Source organism: Marmota monax, unplaced genomic scaffold (assembly GCF_021218885.2).
Source record: "Marmota monax isolate L192 unplaced genomic scaffold, Marmota_monax_Labrador192_F-V1.1 WCK01_AAM20220418_F8-fsc00106, whole genome shotgun sequence".
Classification (NCBI taxonomy): Eukaryota; Metazoa; Chordata; class Mammalia; order Rodentia; family Sciuridae; genus Marmota; species Marmota monax.
In genome coordinates, this window is record NW_026695218.1 from 10609960 (window position 1) to 10622721 (window position 12762).

The 12762-nt window shown below is 38.2% G+C and overlaps 1 protein-coding gene across 3 annotated transcripts in view; it reads left to right on the top strand.

Annotated features, from left to right (window-relative positions):
• Nucleotides 1-12762, top strand: part of Nfu1 (NFU1 iron-sulfur cluster scaffold) — a 39122-nt gene continuing 26360 nt past the window's right edge. Inside the window, exons 1-2 of one of the 3 annotated variants that reach the window (XR_006849277.2) lie at nucleotides 1-223; nucleotides 4415-4515. Coding sequence is in view for 2 of the 3 variants with exons in the window: in XM_046432288.2 (XP_046288244.1) it covers nucleotides 159-223; nucleotides 4415-4515 (166 nt within the window). In the remaining variant the exon portion in view is untranslated. The other 2 variants (XM_046432288.2, XM_046432289.2) reach the window with 2 other exon arrangements.

Genomic DNA, 12762 nt, shown 5'->3' on the forward strand with positions numbered 1-12762 from the left:
GAAAGCCCGCAGCTCTCACTCGCACAAGCGCCGCCCACGGCCTGTCGGGTGCGCTCTTCTAGGTGCCAGCCCAGCTCCCGGTCGGTTTGCGCCTGCGCAGAGCTTTGGGGGCGCGGCGAGGGAGCAAGGCCTCTGCGACTGCGCATTGAAGGACTAAGATGATGGCGACGGCCGTGCGGCTGGCTTGGAGTTTTGCGGCTGCTGCCGCCGGGCGGCGCAGGCGGTAGGTGACGGCCCCGAAGCTCCGAATTGGAGTGCTGGTGGGTTTAGCTGGCGGACCGGTCACTGCCTCGCCAACCCTCTCTCTAGGAGAGGCGGGTAGCGCATCCGATGGAGCCCCTGGATCCACCCAGGTCGCCGCGGTTGGTCGGGGGTTCAGCCGGAAGACCCGTGGCTGTCGGTGAGGCAGCTCCGCACCTGTGGTTCGGGCAGCCTGCGAAACCTCGGCCGGGTGTCTGGGGGAGACTCGAGAGACCGGCTGTAGACACAGTATAGAGGAGCAGCTGGCTTTAAGTCGTATTCCACCATGTGCATTCATTCCCTTCTCTTTCTTAAACACAAAATCGGAATGTCACACGAAGGGAAGAAAGTACTGTTTCATTTCCTCACTTTCCCAGCGAGGCCTAGAAAGGTCGCACAGCTTGTAAGGGAAGGAACTCCGAGGAGAATGCAGACCCCTGATTCTGCTACCACCACCACTACTTCAGCCCACTCTGTTGCCTTGTTTCTCCCTCTTCCCTGAACCCTGTCTTTGAGTTTCACTTCCCAGACACATCTGTCAACATCGATGAGATTTATGTAGATGTCGGACCTCACTTTACTTCTGGGGAAAAAGGCCTAACAGAATTTGACCTTCTGAGTATTAGAAGTTTTAGTATTAATGGTGCTCATAAAGCTTAAACGCATTTCTTAAAAATAATGTTTTCCAGAACACTTTTTTTATTAGTTACCCCTTTTCTGTACCCCATATGTTTTTGATATCTTTCTTGAATAACTTAGTTCACCTCTGCTTTATTTTTTTTGGATTTTAAACCTGTCTCAGTCAAAACATGCTTCTGATTTATCCACTCCACTGCCTCTTCTCAGAGTTGAAGGAAGAGAAATACTGATCTCCAGTCCATTTTCGAATTCCCGCATATTCATAGGGAGATTTAAACTCATAATAATTCATTTGATGAATTATACCAATAATAATTATGTAATTACAAACAATTGACATGATAACAGTAGTACCGTTTATTGAGCATTTATTGTATGGCTTAGCACTGGCTTAAACACTTTACTTGCATGATATGGATGGTACCCAGTCTTTATAAGGTAGCTGTGAATATTAATCTCATTTTTGAAATGAGGAACAGGGACCATAGTGTTTGCAGCTGAGGACATAAAATGAAAACAGTTTCTTTCCTTAATAAGTTTGTAGTTTAGTAAGAAGGACATACTAGCAAATAATGAGAAAGTCATGAGTGTTGTAATGGTCCTATAGTTCAGTATGGTGACAAACCTTGTTAAAGCCTTTGGAGTTACCATGGAGTGTGACAGGCCTTCACAGGTTCCTTGGTTCCCCATTTACTGTTGTTTCCATGATGTCACTAATGCTTATTTTGTTCTCCTGAACCCTCAGTGTCAGTCCTTTTACCTCTTGAGTGGTTCCTAAAGAAACTCTCCATGGGTAATAGGTCCACAACCTTCCAGTAAAGCATTTTTTTGCTTTTATATGGCACTTAAAGATCACTGAAGGTAGGAAGAAATTTAGGTTATTTGTATTCGACTTACTTGGTGCTCACTCTTTATGACAAGCAAATTCTGGTTTTATAAGGGAAAAATGAAGTGCAGCCCCTGTTTGTTACTTCTTCCTATTTGTGTGAAAAATACCCGGAGAAACCTGTTTTTGAAAAGGTGATCCTGTGTATGTTCATGAAAGTGACCCCTGTGGTTAAAATTTTTCAGTAGAACCTATGAAAGGACAATCGTAATAGATAGCCATAATATTTTAAAGTAAAACTTGCAACATGTTCTAAAATTTTTTTAATAATAATTTTTTTAGTTATACATGGACACAGTATCTTTATTTTGATGTGGTGCTGAGGATCAAATCAGTGCCTTACACATACAAGACGAGTGCTCTACCACTGAGCTACAACCCAACCCTAAATTTTTTACTACTAAAGTGTCCTTTTCTTTTCCATTAGTATCTGCCTTCTTTTATCCCCTTGTTTTTAATTTGTCAAAGCCATGAAAATAGCCAATTTATGCTTCTTTATTAGAGTGAAATAAGCTTCTCTATCAGAGTGAAGTATAGTTACAACATTGAATTAATGTTGCCCATCAAAAAGTATATAGAGATTGTTGACTGCTTCAGCAATTTGGAGAATGATAGTACACTTTTTTTATCAGAGCATTCATACATAGTATCTGGGTTCCTTTTGACATAATTATACACACATGGAATTTAATTTCAGTCTTCATGACCTTTCCCCTTTTCTCCTCTTCCCTCCCCCCTCTCTCCTCTCTTCTACTGATCTTCCTTTCACACCTTTATTTATTTATTTTAACTGGTTGATAGTATACTTTCTATTAAGACTTTTTGAAGTATTGAAATATAAGTTAAGTACCTCATATTTAAAATGCTTGGGACCACAGGAAGAAAGAGAGAAGGTAATTGAGGGGGAGGGAAGAGAGATGGGAAAAGGGAGGAATGGTGGAAGTGAAACTGACCAAACTATCCTCTGTACATATATGAATATACCACAGGGAATTTCACCTTCAGAATATCCATAATTCACTGACTTAAAAAAAAAAACTGTAAATAAATAGAAGAAAGTAGAGGAAAGGGAAGAGGGGGAGGAAGGAGGGGAGGAAATGGGAAGAATTGGGACCAGAAGTGTTTCAGGTTTGGGGTTTTGTAACAGCTACATATACATAATGAAATATCTTGGTGATATTTGAAGTCTAAATTCAAAATTCATTTTATGTTTCATATATACCTTATACACATAACCTGAAGGTAATTTTGTATGTTTTTAGCATGACTGCATTTTGACTGTCACCCACCAGATGAGGTAAAATGTCATGTTGATGCACAGAAAGTTTCAGGTTTTGGCTGAGCATGGTGGGGCTTGCTTCCCTGTAGTCACAACAACTTGGGAGGCTGAGGCAGGAGGACGGTAAATTTGAGGCTGGCCTCAGCAACTTAGTGAGACCATGTCTCAGGATGAAAAGGGCTAGGGATATATCTCCATGATAGAGCACCCTGGATTCAATCCCCTATACTAAAAAAAAAAAAAAGAAGAAGTTCAGATTGTGGAGCATTTCAGATTTTCCAATTCAGGACACTTATCCTATACTGTGTGTGTGTGTGTGTGTGTGTGTGTGTGTGTGTGTGTGTGTGTGTGTGATGCTGGGGATTAAACCCAGGGCCTTACCCAGGCTAGGCAGGTACTTCTCACTGAGCTATACCCTCAGCCTGTATTCTTAACAGGTGATATAGTTTACTTCTAGATAACAAGTGATAGGGGACAAAAAGGGAAATTTTTCATAGTGTATACTTTTTTCCTTTATCAGTTTTGAGCCATGTGATTCTATTACCTAGTTTAATTTTTTTCCAAGAAAAAGTTAAAAGCGTATAGTTTTTTCTAGTCCCACCCCCTTGTTTTTTGTTCCCAGGAATTGAACCCAGGGGCATTAACCACTGAGCCACATTCCCCAGCCCTTTGAATTTTTTGTTTTGAGGCAGGGTCTCACTAAATTGAATAGGGTCACGCTAAATTGCTGAGGCTGGCCTTGAACTTGTGATCTTCCTGCCCCAGCCTTTAGGAGTTGCTGGGATTACAGGCATGCACCACTGTATCCAGCTAAAAACCTGTAAAGTTTTTTGACTCCATCTTGAGCCCGGGCAAAAGATTTTTTGGGGAGGGGGTACTAGGGATTGAACTCAGGGGCACTTGATCACTGTGCAACATCCCTAGCCCTATTTTGTATTTTATTTGGAGACAGGGTCTCACTGAGTTGCTTAGTGATTCACTTTTGCTTGAGGCTGGCTTTGGGCAATCCTCCTGTCTCAGCCTCCCAAGCTGCTGGGATTATAGGTGTGGGCCACCACACCCAGCTACAGATTTAAATCATATACATATTTAAATGTATAGATACATTTCTGGTTTCTATACCTGGATGTTAACTTTATCCTATGCACTTCCTGTGATTGAAGCTATGAATTTCCATTTGATTTTCATTTGTTTTTGAATTGTTTGTATTACTTGACGAAGTAGGTGATATATGTTATAGATGAAAAATGAAAAGTTCACTTTCTAATCATTTTTATTGCTACTTATATTTAAATTTTACATGTCTTTTATATAAATAGAAACTGACTATAGATCTCATAAAATGTCATTTACAATTTTTTTAAATGTAGATTCTGTCACATGATGAATGCATATACCATTAAGAAACAACCTCTGCATCAATTTGTACGAAGACCACTCTTCCCACTACCTGCAGCCTTATGTAACACAGGTAAAATTTCACTCTTTTAGAACAAATCATATTTCAGAAGCTAATGGAACTGTACTCGGATTTGTGGGTCATAAAAAACAAGAATTTATAAATTTTCTATCCAAAGGCTTATAAAAAGTGTGTTTTACTTTTCCTATCATAACACCACACTTTACTGCAAATAATTGAAAGAACATTATCCAATAGACTTGTGAAGTTTCAGTGTCTTGTGTAACTCATCTTTTGGAGCATGGATTGCTCAATAAATGACTTTTGAAATGAAAATATTGTAATAAAGAAGTTAACAAATGGATTTGTGTTTGAAAGAATCATATGTCAGTTAAGATATTGCTTTCCTTATTTTGACACAAATACCTCTAAAATCAGTAAGTTTTTGGCTTTTATTCAGACCTTCTTACATTGGATGTTGAATGTAGTTTTTCTTTTTCAAAATTAATTGAATATAGGGTTATTTGACTGTTCATTTGCTTTGTTTTGTTTTTGTTCTTTGAGATGCTAGAGATCCGACCCCAGGGTTTTAACAAGCTAAGCAGGCACTCTACCACTGAGCTATACCCTCTGCTTTATTACTGTGGTTTTATTGACAGTCTTACTGATATTATATCCTTTAATTTTTTTAGTATGGGAAATAGGTGTGAAGATAGGATTTTAAAATAATTTGAAATATGTTAGGAAAGCTTGGGGGAGAGAGAGAAATTGTGTGTGTGTGTGTGTATAAATGTGGATCTGTGTGATTATGAAGCTGTAAGCATATGACTTCAGCCTATTCCCCTTTCCATCACTATCTTGAACACCCTCATATGATTATATTCTAGAGTGTGACTGACTCTGGTTCAAGGATATTACTTGAATCAGGGTAGGAGCTTACCCCTCATAGACTGGAGCAAGAAGAGGAGTGCTTACCTGTTTCCTTGAATTATCACATAGTTTAGACATAAATAATGAGCAACTCAACAGATCAAATCACCTTAACCAACTGAGTCCCAAATTTTCAATTTTGCAGATATTTCAATGAAGTTGACACAGGTACATTAAAAGAGGTTGAAAATAATACTCTAGAACTTATATAGTTTTATTAATATTATATAGTAATCATATTCTTATTGTTGTAATTATTTTAAAATTTTTATGGGTATTCCACATCTGAGATGATGGGACAAATGGTTTAATTGGACTTAAGTTTTGTAGGACTGAATTACTTGGTCATGTAGACTTCTCTGAAATAGGAAACCCACTGATTTTAGTCATTGATGTTGATTTCAAGTACCACTCTGTTTGGCAGGAGATTATACCTACTTAGGTACCTATTTAGTACCAAGCATAAGAGGAAAAATATTTTATATCAGTCTCTATCCTGTTGTAACTCACATGTGAGTAATTTTTTAAATATCTAATTAAACCAAATTTAGACTGTAATTGGAATGATTTTGTTAAATAGCTACTCAAATTAGTCTTTTGGAATAACTGGTCCATTGTCAAAAGGTAAAAATTCTGTGGTGATATCTTAATTTTTATAATTTTTACTTGAGAATATATGTGTGTGTATATGTATGTATATATGTAATATGCTCTTAAATGACTTTTTCCCTACATTTATAATTTTTACTTTCAAGTATTTCTGAAAATTTCCTTTCTGTTGGTATAGTTTTATTCAAGTGGATTGAGTAGGATAAATCCAGATTTAATTCTTCAAATATTGGTAGAGTGCCTAATATATACAGAGATTTGGGTGACCAATAAATTATTAAGACTGCAAGAAATGGTTGGTTCAGAACCAGGGTTAAAAGAACCTTGCTGTCCTGTATTTAACAGAAAGTGGTGGCAACCCCTTCTTTAATGTTGCATTTGAAAAAATCATCCTTTGATAAACAGATTTTTAAGAGGAATGTCTTGGTTGCTGGTATAAATATTTCAAATTAAGTATTTAAACATTGAGGTTCAATTTTTTAATTTTTCTTTTTTGGGGATTTGCCTGGTTGCCATGTCAGCAGTTGATGTCTAATTAGTACAATGACTTAAGAAAAATGTGTGAGAATTTAGTTTGAAAATCTATTCCATATAGGAAGTGGTTCAACATCAGTTACTGGAACTGTATAGTGAGGTACAAAAATAACTCTTGGCTATCAAACTAGAATCTTCTCCCTAATAGTTAAAAAAGCACTTCTGGGCTTGGGATGTAGCTCAGTGGTAGAGCGCTTGCTTAACATGGGATACCAACCATATGTTTTGCCAAATTTAATCTCTCTCCTATTTAAAATAAAACGGTTGCTTTTCAAAATTTTATTATCTCTTAAAATATATGGTATGAAGATTATTACAGAATAGGAAGACTGATCTAAAATGTATTTTCCTATCATTCTTGGTAGACAAGGATTGACAGTATGCACACTGGTTAAGAGAGTCAGTGCTAGGATATTGTCCAGCCTTGAATCCTGACCCTATTACTTACGACCTAAGTGGCCTTTAGCTTTAATTTTCTCATTTATAGAATAGGATAGGTCTGAAGATATAGCTCAGTGGTAGAGCTCTTGACTACCACGTGTGAGGCTGGGTTCAATCCCCAGTGTTACAAAAAGAGAGAGAGAGAGAAACAATAAGAATAGAGTCGGGGCTGGGGTGGTAGCTGAGTGATAGAGTGCGTCCTTAGCATGTGTGAGGCACTGGGTTCCAGTCTCAGCACCACATATAAATAAATAAAATAAAGGTCTATTGATTACTAAAAAAATAAAAGAATAGTGCCTCCTTGAGAAGATGTAAGGATTAAGGGATGTAATAAATGTAAAATGCTTAGCACCATGCCCAGCTTATGATTTGTCCTAAATGAATTTTAGTTGTGAGTATATACCTGCCGCAGTCTGGCTGGGCACAATCAGGAGCCACTTGTCAAAAGAAACTAACTTTATTTTTAGAACCACACACGCCAAACAAAACAGCCTCTCAGGAAAAACCCTCAGAGCCCCAACTGCCACCACCGGCTTCCCACAAGCCTCTCTCTCCAACACAAGCCTCTCTCCACCTCCCACAATCCTCCTGCTCTTGAGGCCGATTGGCTGGGTCACGTGGACGGAGCCAAAAAAGTCCCCCAATGAGCAGCTCCGTGGTCTGAAAGGGCACGGAAACAGCCCAATGAGCATCACCGCAGAGGAGCCAATCAGCTAGATGTTGCTGGGGCCGCTGTGAGCCAATCATCAGCCGGCAGCTGGAAGTTTGCTGGGGCCCCTTCGGCTGTGGCTCTCAACATCTCCCCTTCTCTGTTTAAACAACAAGCATGTGGCTTAGGGACCGTGCCTGCCTTAGGTTGTCCAATAGTACATATGGTCCTTACCCGTTAGGTTGGTACCGTTGCAATTGGATCTTACCTGTCACTGACTACCGGTCCAGTATACAGCCACACCTGTGGAGAGGTCTTTGTACCAGCAGGGGGGTGAGGTTCTTTGCCTCACCTCTGTTGGCCCCCAAATTTTAGCTGGACGATCATGACAAGCAGAAGGGAGGAAGATACACCAAGCCAGTTGACAGCTCCTTTTGGAAAAATTGTACCACTGATGACATCATCAGCAAAAATACCCCAACACTACCACAAGTCGCTGCACCAACAGATAGTTCACAATGCATACAGGTGAGTTCACAATGTGTCCAGGCAAGTTCTGCAAGCAGTTCAGTGATGGCTATTGCAGAAACTGTAGATTGGTTTTATCTTTGACTTCACCAGCACTGGGATGAAGATAGGAATTCTGGCAATAATGGCTAAAGAAAAAATTATGTAACATTACAGAAGGCACTAAAAGAAAACAATTTTCTTAACAATTTACATTGTCTTCAAGAGAATTATTAAATATAATAAAAAGGAAAGGTGAAAGTAAACAAACAGATCTGTTAACCTCCTTTTTGTTTACATATTAAAACAATCCTCAACAGTTGTTTACCCAATTTAAATTAAACCATTTAAATCACGTGAATAAAAAAAATTTGGATCCATTTTTTCATGAGCGCTCATCATATATGATATATGGACATACGTACATTCAAACATATAACACAAAACACAAGTGTGCACACATAATATAATACATACAACACATAACCTAATAGTAAAGGCCTTATAACTTTTTACAGGTGAAATCTCCATTGCAAAGTTTAAAAACTCTATAGTCAAAAAATAGAACTGATCAGCAAAACATTAACCTAGGTCTGTATGAGCTCAAAAAACAAAATAGAATGTGGGAAAGGGCAGTAATAAAATTGATATTGAAAAAAGCATCCTGGTTCTATCGCAGATGTAAGGATAGCCAAACTGGAGTTTTGGATATCAGCTGTTATGGACTTGAGTCAAATCATCTTCTTTTTGGTCTGTAGAAATCGCTTTAGTTAATCTCTCTGGAATCCAAATCGGCTGCTGTTCTCCCTGTGGAAACACACAAACAGGCCTCCAACTCCAGACAATCACTGGGTCAGGACCTTGTTAATCTCTCTGGAATCCAAATCGGCTGCTGTTCTCCCTGTGGAAACACACAAACAGACCCCCGACTCCAGATAATTACTGGGTCAGGACCTTTCCATTGTCCTGTTAGAATATCCTTCCAGAGTACCTTGGGCTTATGCACATTTTTTGGACACATATGCCTTTCCGCAGCACTAAGTCCTGATGAATCCAAATTTAAAAAGTTTAGAGTAAAAAGGGTTATTTTAAGTTTATCTTTGGGGAATATATACCCTTCCCAATTCCGTCTTTTTGCTTTAATAAGTACATTTTAATAGTTTGATGAGTTTTTTCAACTATGCCTTGTTCCTGTGGATTGTATGGGATTCCTGTTATATGAGTAATGCCAAATGATGAGCAAAATTGTTTAAAAGAGGTAGAAGTATAACCAGGGGCATTATCTATTTTTAACTGTTTTGGAATGCCCACAGTGGCAAAATTTTGTAAGCAATGAGCTATAACATCTTTAGTTTTTTCTCCGGCATGAAGGGAGCCCATCAAAAATCCAGAAGAAGTATCAACTGTAACATGCAAATATTTTAATTTTCCAAATTCTGGCAAGTGTGTGACGTCCATCTGCCAAATATGGTTAAGTATCAATCCTCTAGGATTGACTCCAAGATTAACTTGTGGTAAAAAGGTCACACAATTTTGACATTGTTTTATTATTTGTCTAGCTTGTTCCTTAGTTATTTTAAAACGCTTTTGTAAAGTATTAGTATTGACATGGAACCTTTTATGAAAATGTATAGCTTCTTCTAGTGTAGAGAAAATATGTATGTCATGTGTAGTTTTATCTGCTAAATCATTGCCCAAACTAAGGGCTCCAGGCAATCCTGTATGTGCCCTGATATGTCCTATAAAGAATGGATCTTTTCTGTCCCAGATTAGACTTTGTATAGTGGAAAACAGTAGAGGAAGGGGAAATCCTACCAGCATCTTCAAGGGATACTATAGCGTTAACTATATACTGACTATCGGAAAATAAATTAAATACAGAATCTTTAAACATCACAAAAGCTTGTAATACTGCATTAAGCTCTACCTTTTGAGCTGATTGTTTGGGTACTAAAAATGTAAAAGTTTGATCAGGTGTAACTATTGCCGCTGTACCATTATTTGATCCATCAGTGAATATATTTGGAGCATTCATGGTAGGTGTTTTTCTTGTCATTTTTGGAAAAATTACAAGATGCAATGACCAAAAAGACAATAAAGGATTAGATGGTAAGTGGTTATCAAATGAAACATTAGATTTGCGCATGATTATTGCCCAAGTATTTAACTCATTAGCTAACTCATCAATTTGATTCATAGTATATGGAGTAATAATTTTATTGGGAGAAATTCCAAACACTCCCTTTGCTGCTTTTATTCCTTTGAGTATTAATTGTCCTATAGCCTCAGGATACCTAGTAAGAATAGTGTTAGGAGAATAAGATAAATGTATCCATAATAATGGACCTTCTTGCCAAAATACTCCTGTAGGAATATTTTTTGTTGGTAGTACAATAAATAATAAAGGCAAACTTATATCAATTCTATCCAAATGCATATTTTCCATATATGTTTCAATGATTTTTAATGCCTTTCTTGCTTCAGGCGTTAACATTCGGGGTGAATTTGGATCTGATGGACCTTTTAGGATATCAAATAAAGGTCCCAACTCTCCTGTTGGTATACCTAAATAAGGCCTTTTCCAATTTATGTGTCCTAATAACTTTTGAAAGTTGTTAAGTGATTTGAGTTGATCTACTCGTATTTGAATTTTTGGTGGACGGACCATGGTTGAGGATAATAGAACTCCTAAATAATTAATTGGAAAATTTAATTGTACTTTATCTATTGCTATCTCTAGATTATAATTTTTTAATAAGTTTGTAAGTGTGGCATAACATTCTAGCAATGTGTTTTTATCTTTGTGTGCTAATAATACATCATCCATATAGTGAAATATTTGTAGTTCAGGATTTTGATTTCTAAGTGGCTGGATTACTTTGTTAACATAAATTTGACACATAGTTGGGCTGTTAGCCATCCCTTGAGGGAGTACTTTCCATTCATATCTCTGATCAGGACCTTCATGATTCAGTGCAGGGATAGTAAATGCAAAATGTGGACTATCCTCAGGATGAATTGGAATTAAAAAAAAACAATCTTTAATATCTATAACTAAAACATACCAGGTTTTTGGCAAAGCAGACAACTGAGGAATCCCTGATTGAGCAGGTCCCATAATAACCATCTCATTATTAATGGCTCTTAAATCTTGCAATAATCTCCATTTACCAGATTTCTTTTTGATGACAAAAATGGGAGTATTATGGGGAGATACAGAAGGTTGTATATGTCCTTCCGCTAATTGTTGTTTGACCAGGTCATGGGCTGCTTGTATCTTTTCTTTAGTCAGGGGCCACTGAGGAACCCATACTGGTCTTTCTGATTTCCAAGTAATTTTTATTGTCTCAGTGGCCCTTTCTGAAAATCCAACCCATGTCTGTCTGTTCCTTGATCTATTTGTATTGGTGCTGCTATACCTTGTTCTTGTTTTTCTAATCTTTTTCCTTTCCTAAAACCTTGTCTAGTCATAATAGTGGGTGCATTTTGGTTGATGTTATTTGTTAATGTCAAACCTAATTGATCTAGGACATCTCGTCCCCATAAATTTACGGGAAGATGATCCAATGCATATGGCTGTATAGTTCCTTCACATCCTTCAGGATCCTTCCAATCTAATACCATTGCACTTCTATGGGGATTAGTCGCCACTCCTAGGCCTCGAAGCGTTTGAGTGGCTTGTTGTAATGGCCAATGTTTTGGCTATTCTTGACGAGAGATGATGCTAAGGTCTGCATCTGTATCCAGTAGCCCATTAAATTCATGTCCTTGAATATTTAGTTTTAGCATGGGGCGAGAATCTAAATTTAAAGAAAGCATAGCCCAATCTACACCTGTGGAGCCTAATCCCTTGGAACCTCTTTCTACAGTACGACTGGAAAATTTATCATGTAGGCTGGGTATTATTAGTAACTGCTACTCTATCTCCTGGTGAAATTACTGATATACCCTTTGGAGAACTGGCTATAATTTTTATTTCACCTTCATAATCGGGATCAATTACCCCAGGACTTATCATAAGTCCTTTTAGAGTAGAAGAGCTGCGTCCCAATAATAAGCCTACTGTTCCTTTGGGAAGAGGTCCTTTCACCCCTGTGGGAATGATTTGAACTCCCATCTCTGGAGTTAGTACTGCTCTGGCGGAGGCGCAGATGTCCAACCCTGCGCTCCCTCTGGTTTGTCTGATGAGGGATCTGATGGACAGTGTGTCCTGGGCACTACCCTGATGGGGTTGCTGGGTTCCTCCAGTGCTCCATATATTTGTGGTTTTGGGCCCTGGAGCATTGGGCCCCCCTGTCCATTTTTTGGCAACGGAGCCTGATGCCTTTCTCCACGATATATTGGATAAACACCTGGTCCTTGTTCGTTTTTTGATAATGGAGTACCCTCTATGGTGGTTTGAGAACGGCATTCATTAGCCCAATGTCTCCCTCTACGGCATCGTGGGCAAATACCTGGTATTCTACTCCTTTGATACCTAGTTTTATAAAAAATAAAAGAATAGTGCCTCCTTGAGAAGATGTAAGGATTAAGGGATGTAATAAATGTAAAATGCCCAGCTTATGATTTGTCCTAAATGAATTTTAGTTGTGAGTATATACCATTATCAGCCTGTTTCAATATGCTGCTTTAAGGTGGAAAACTTTTTT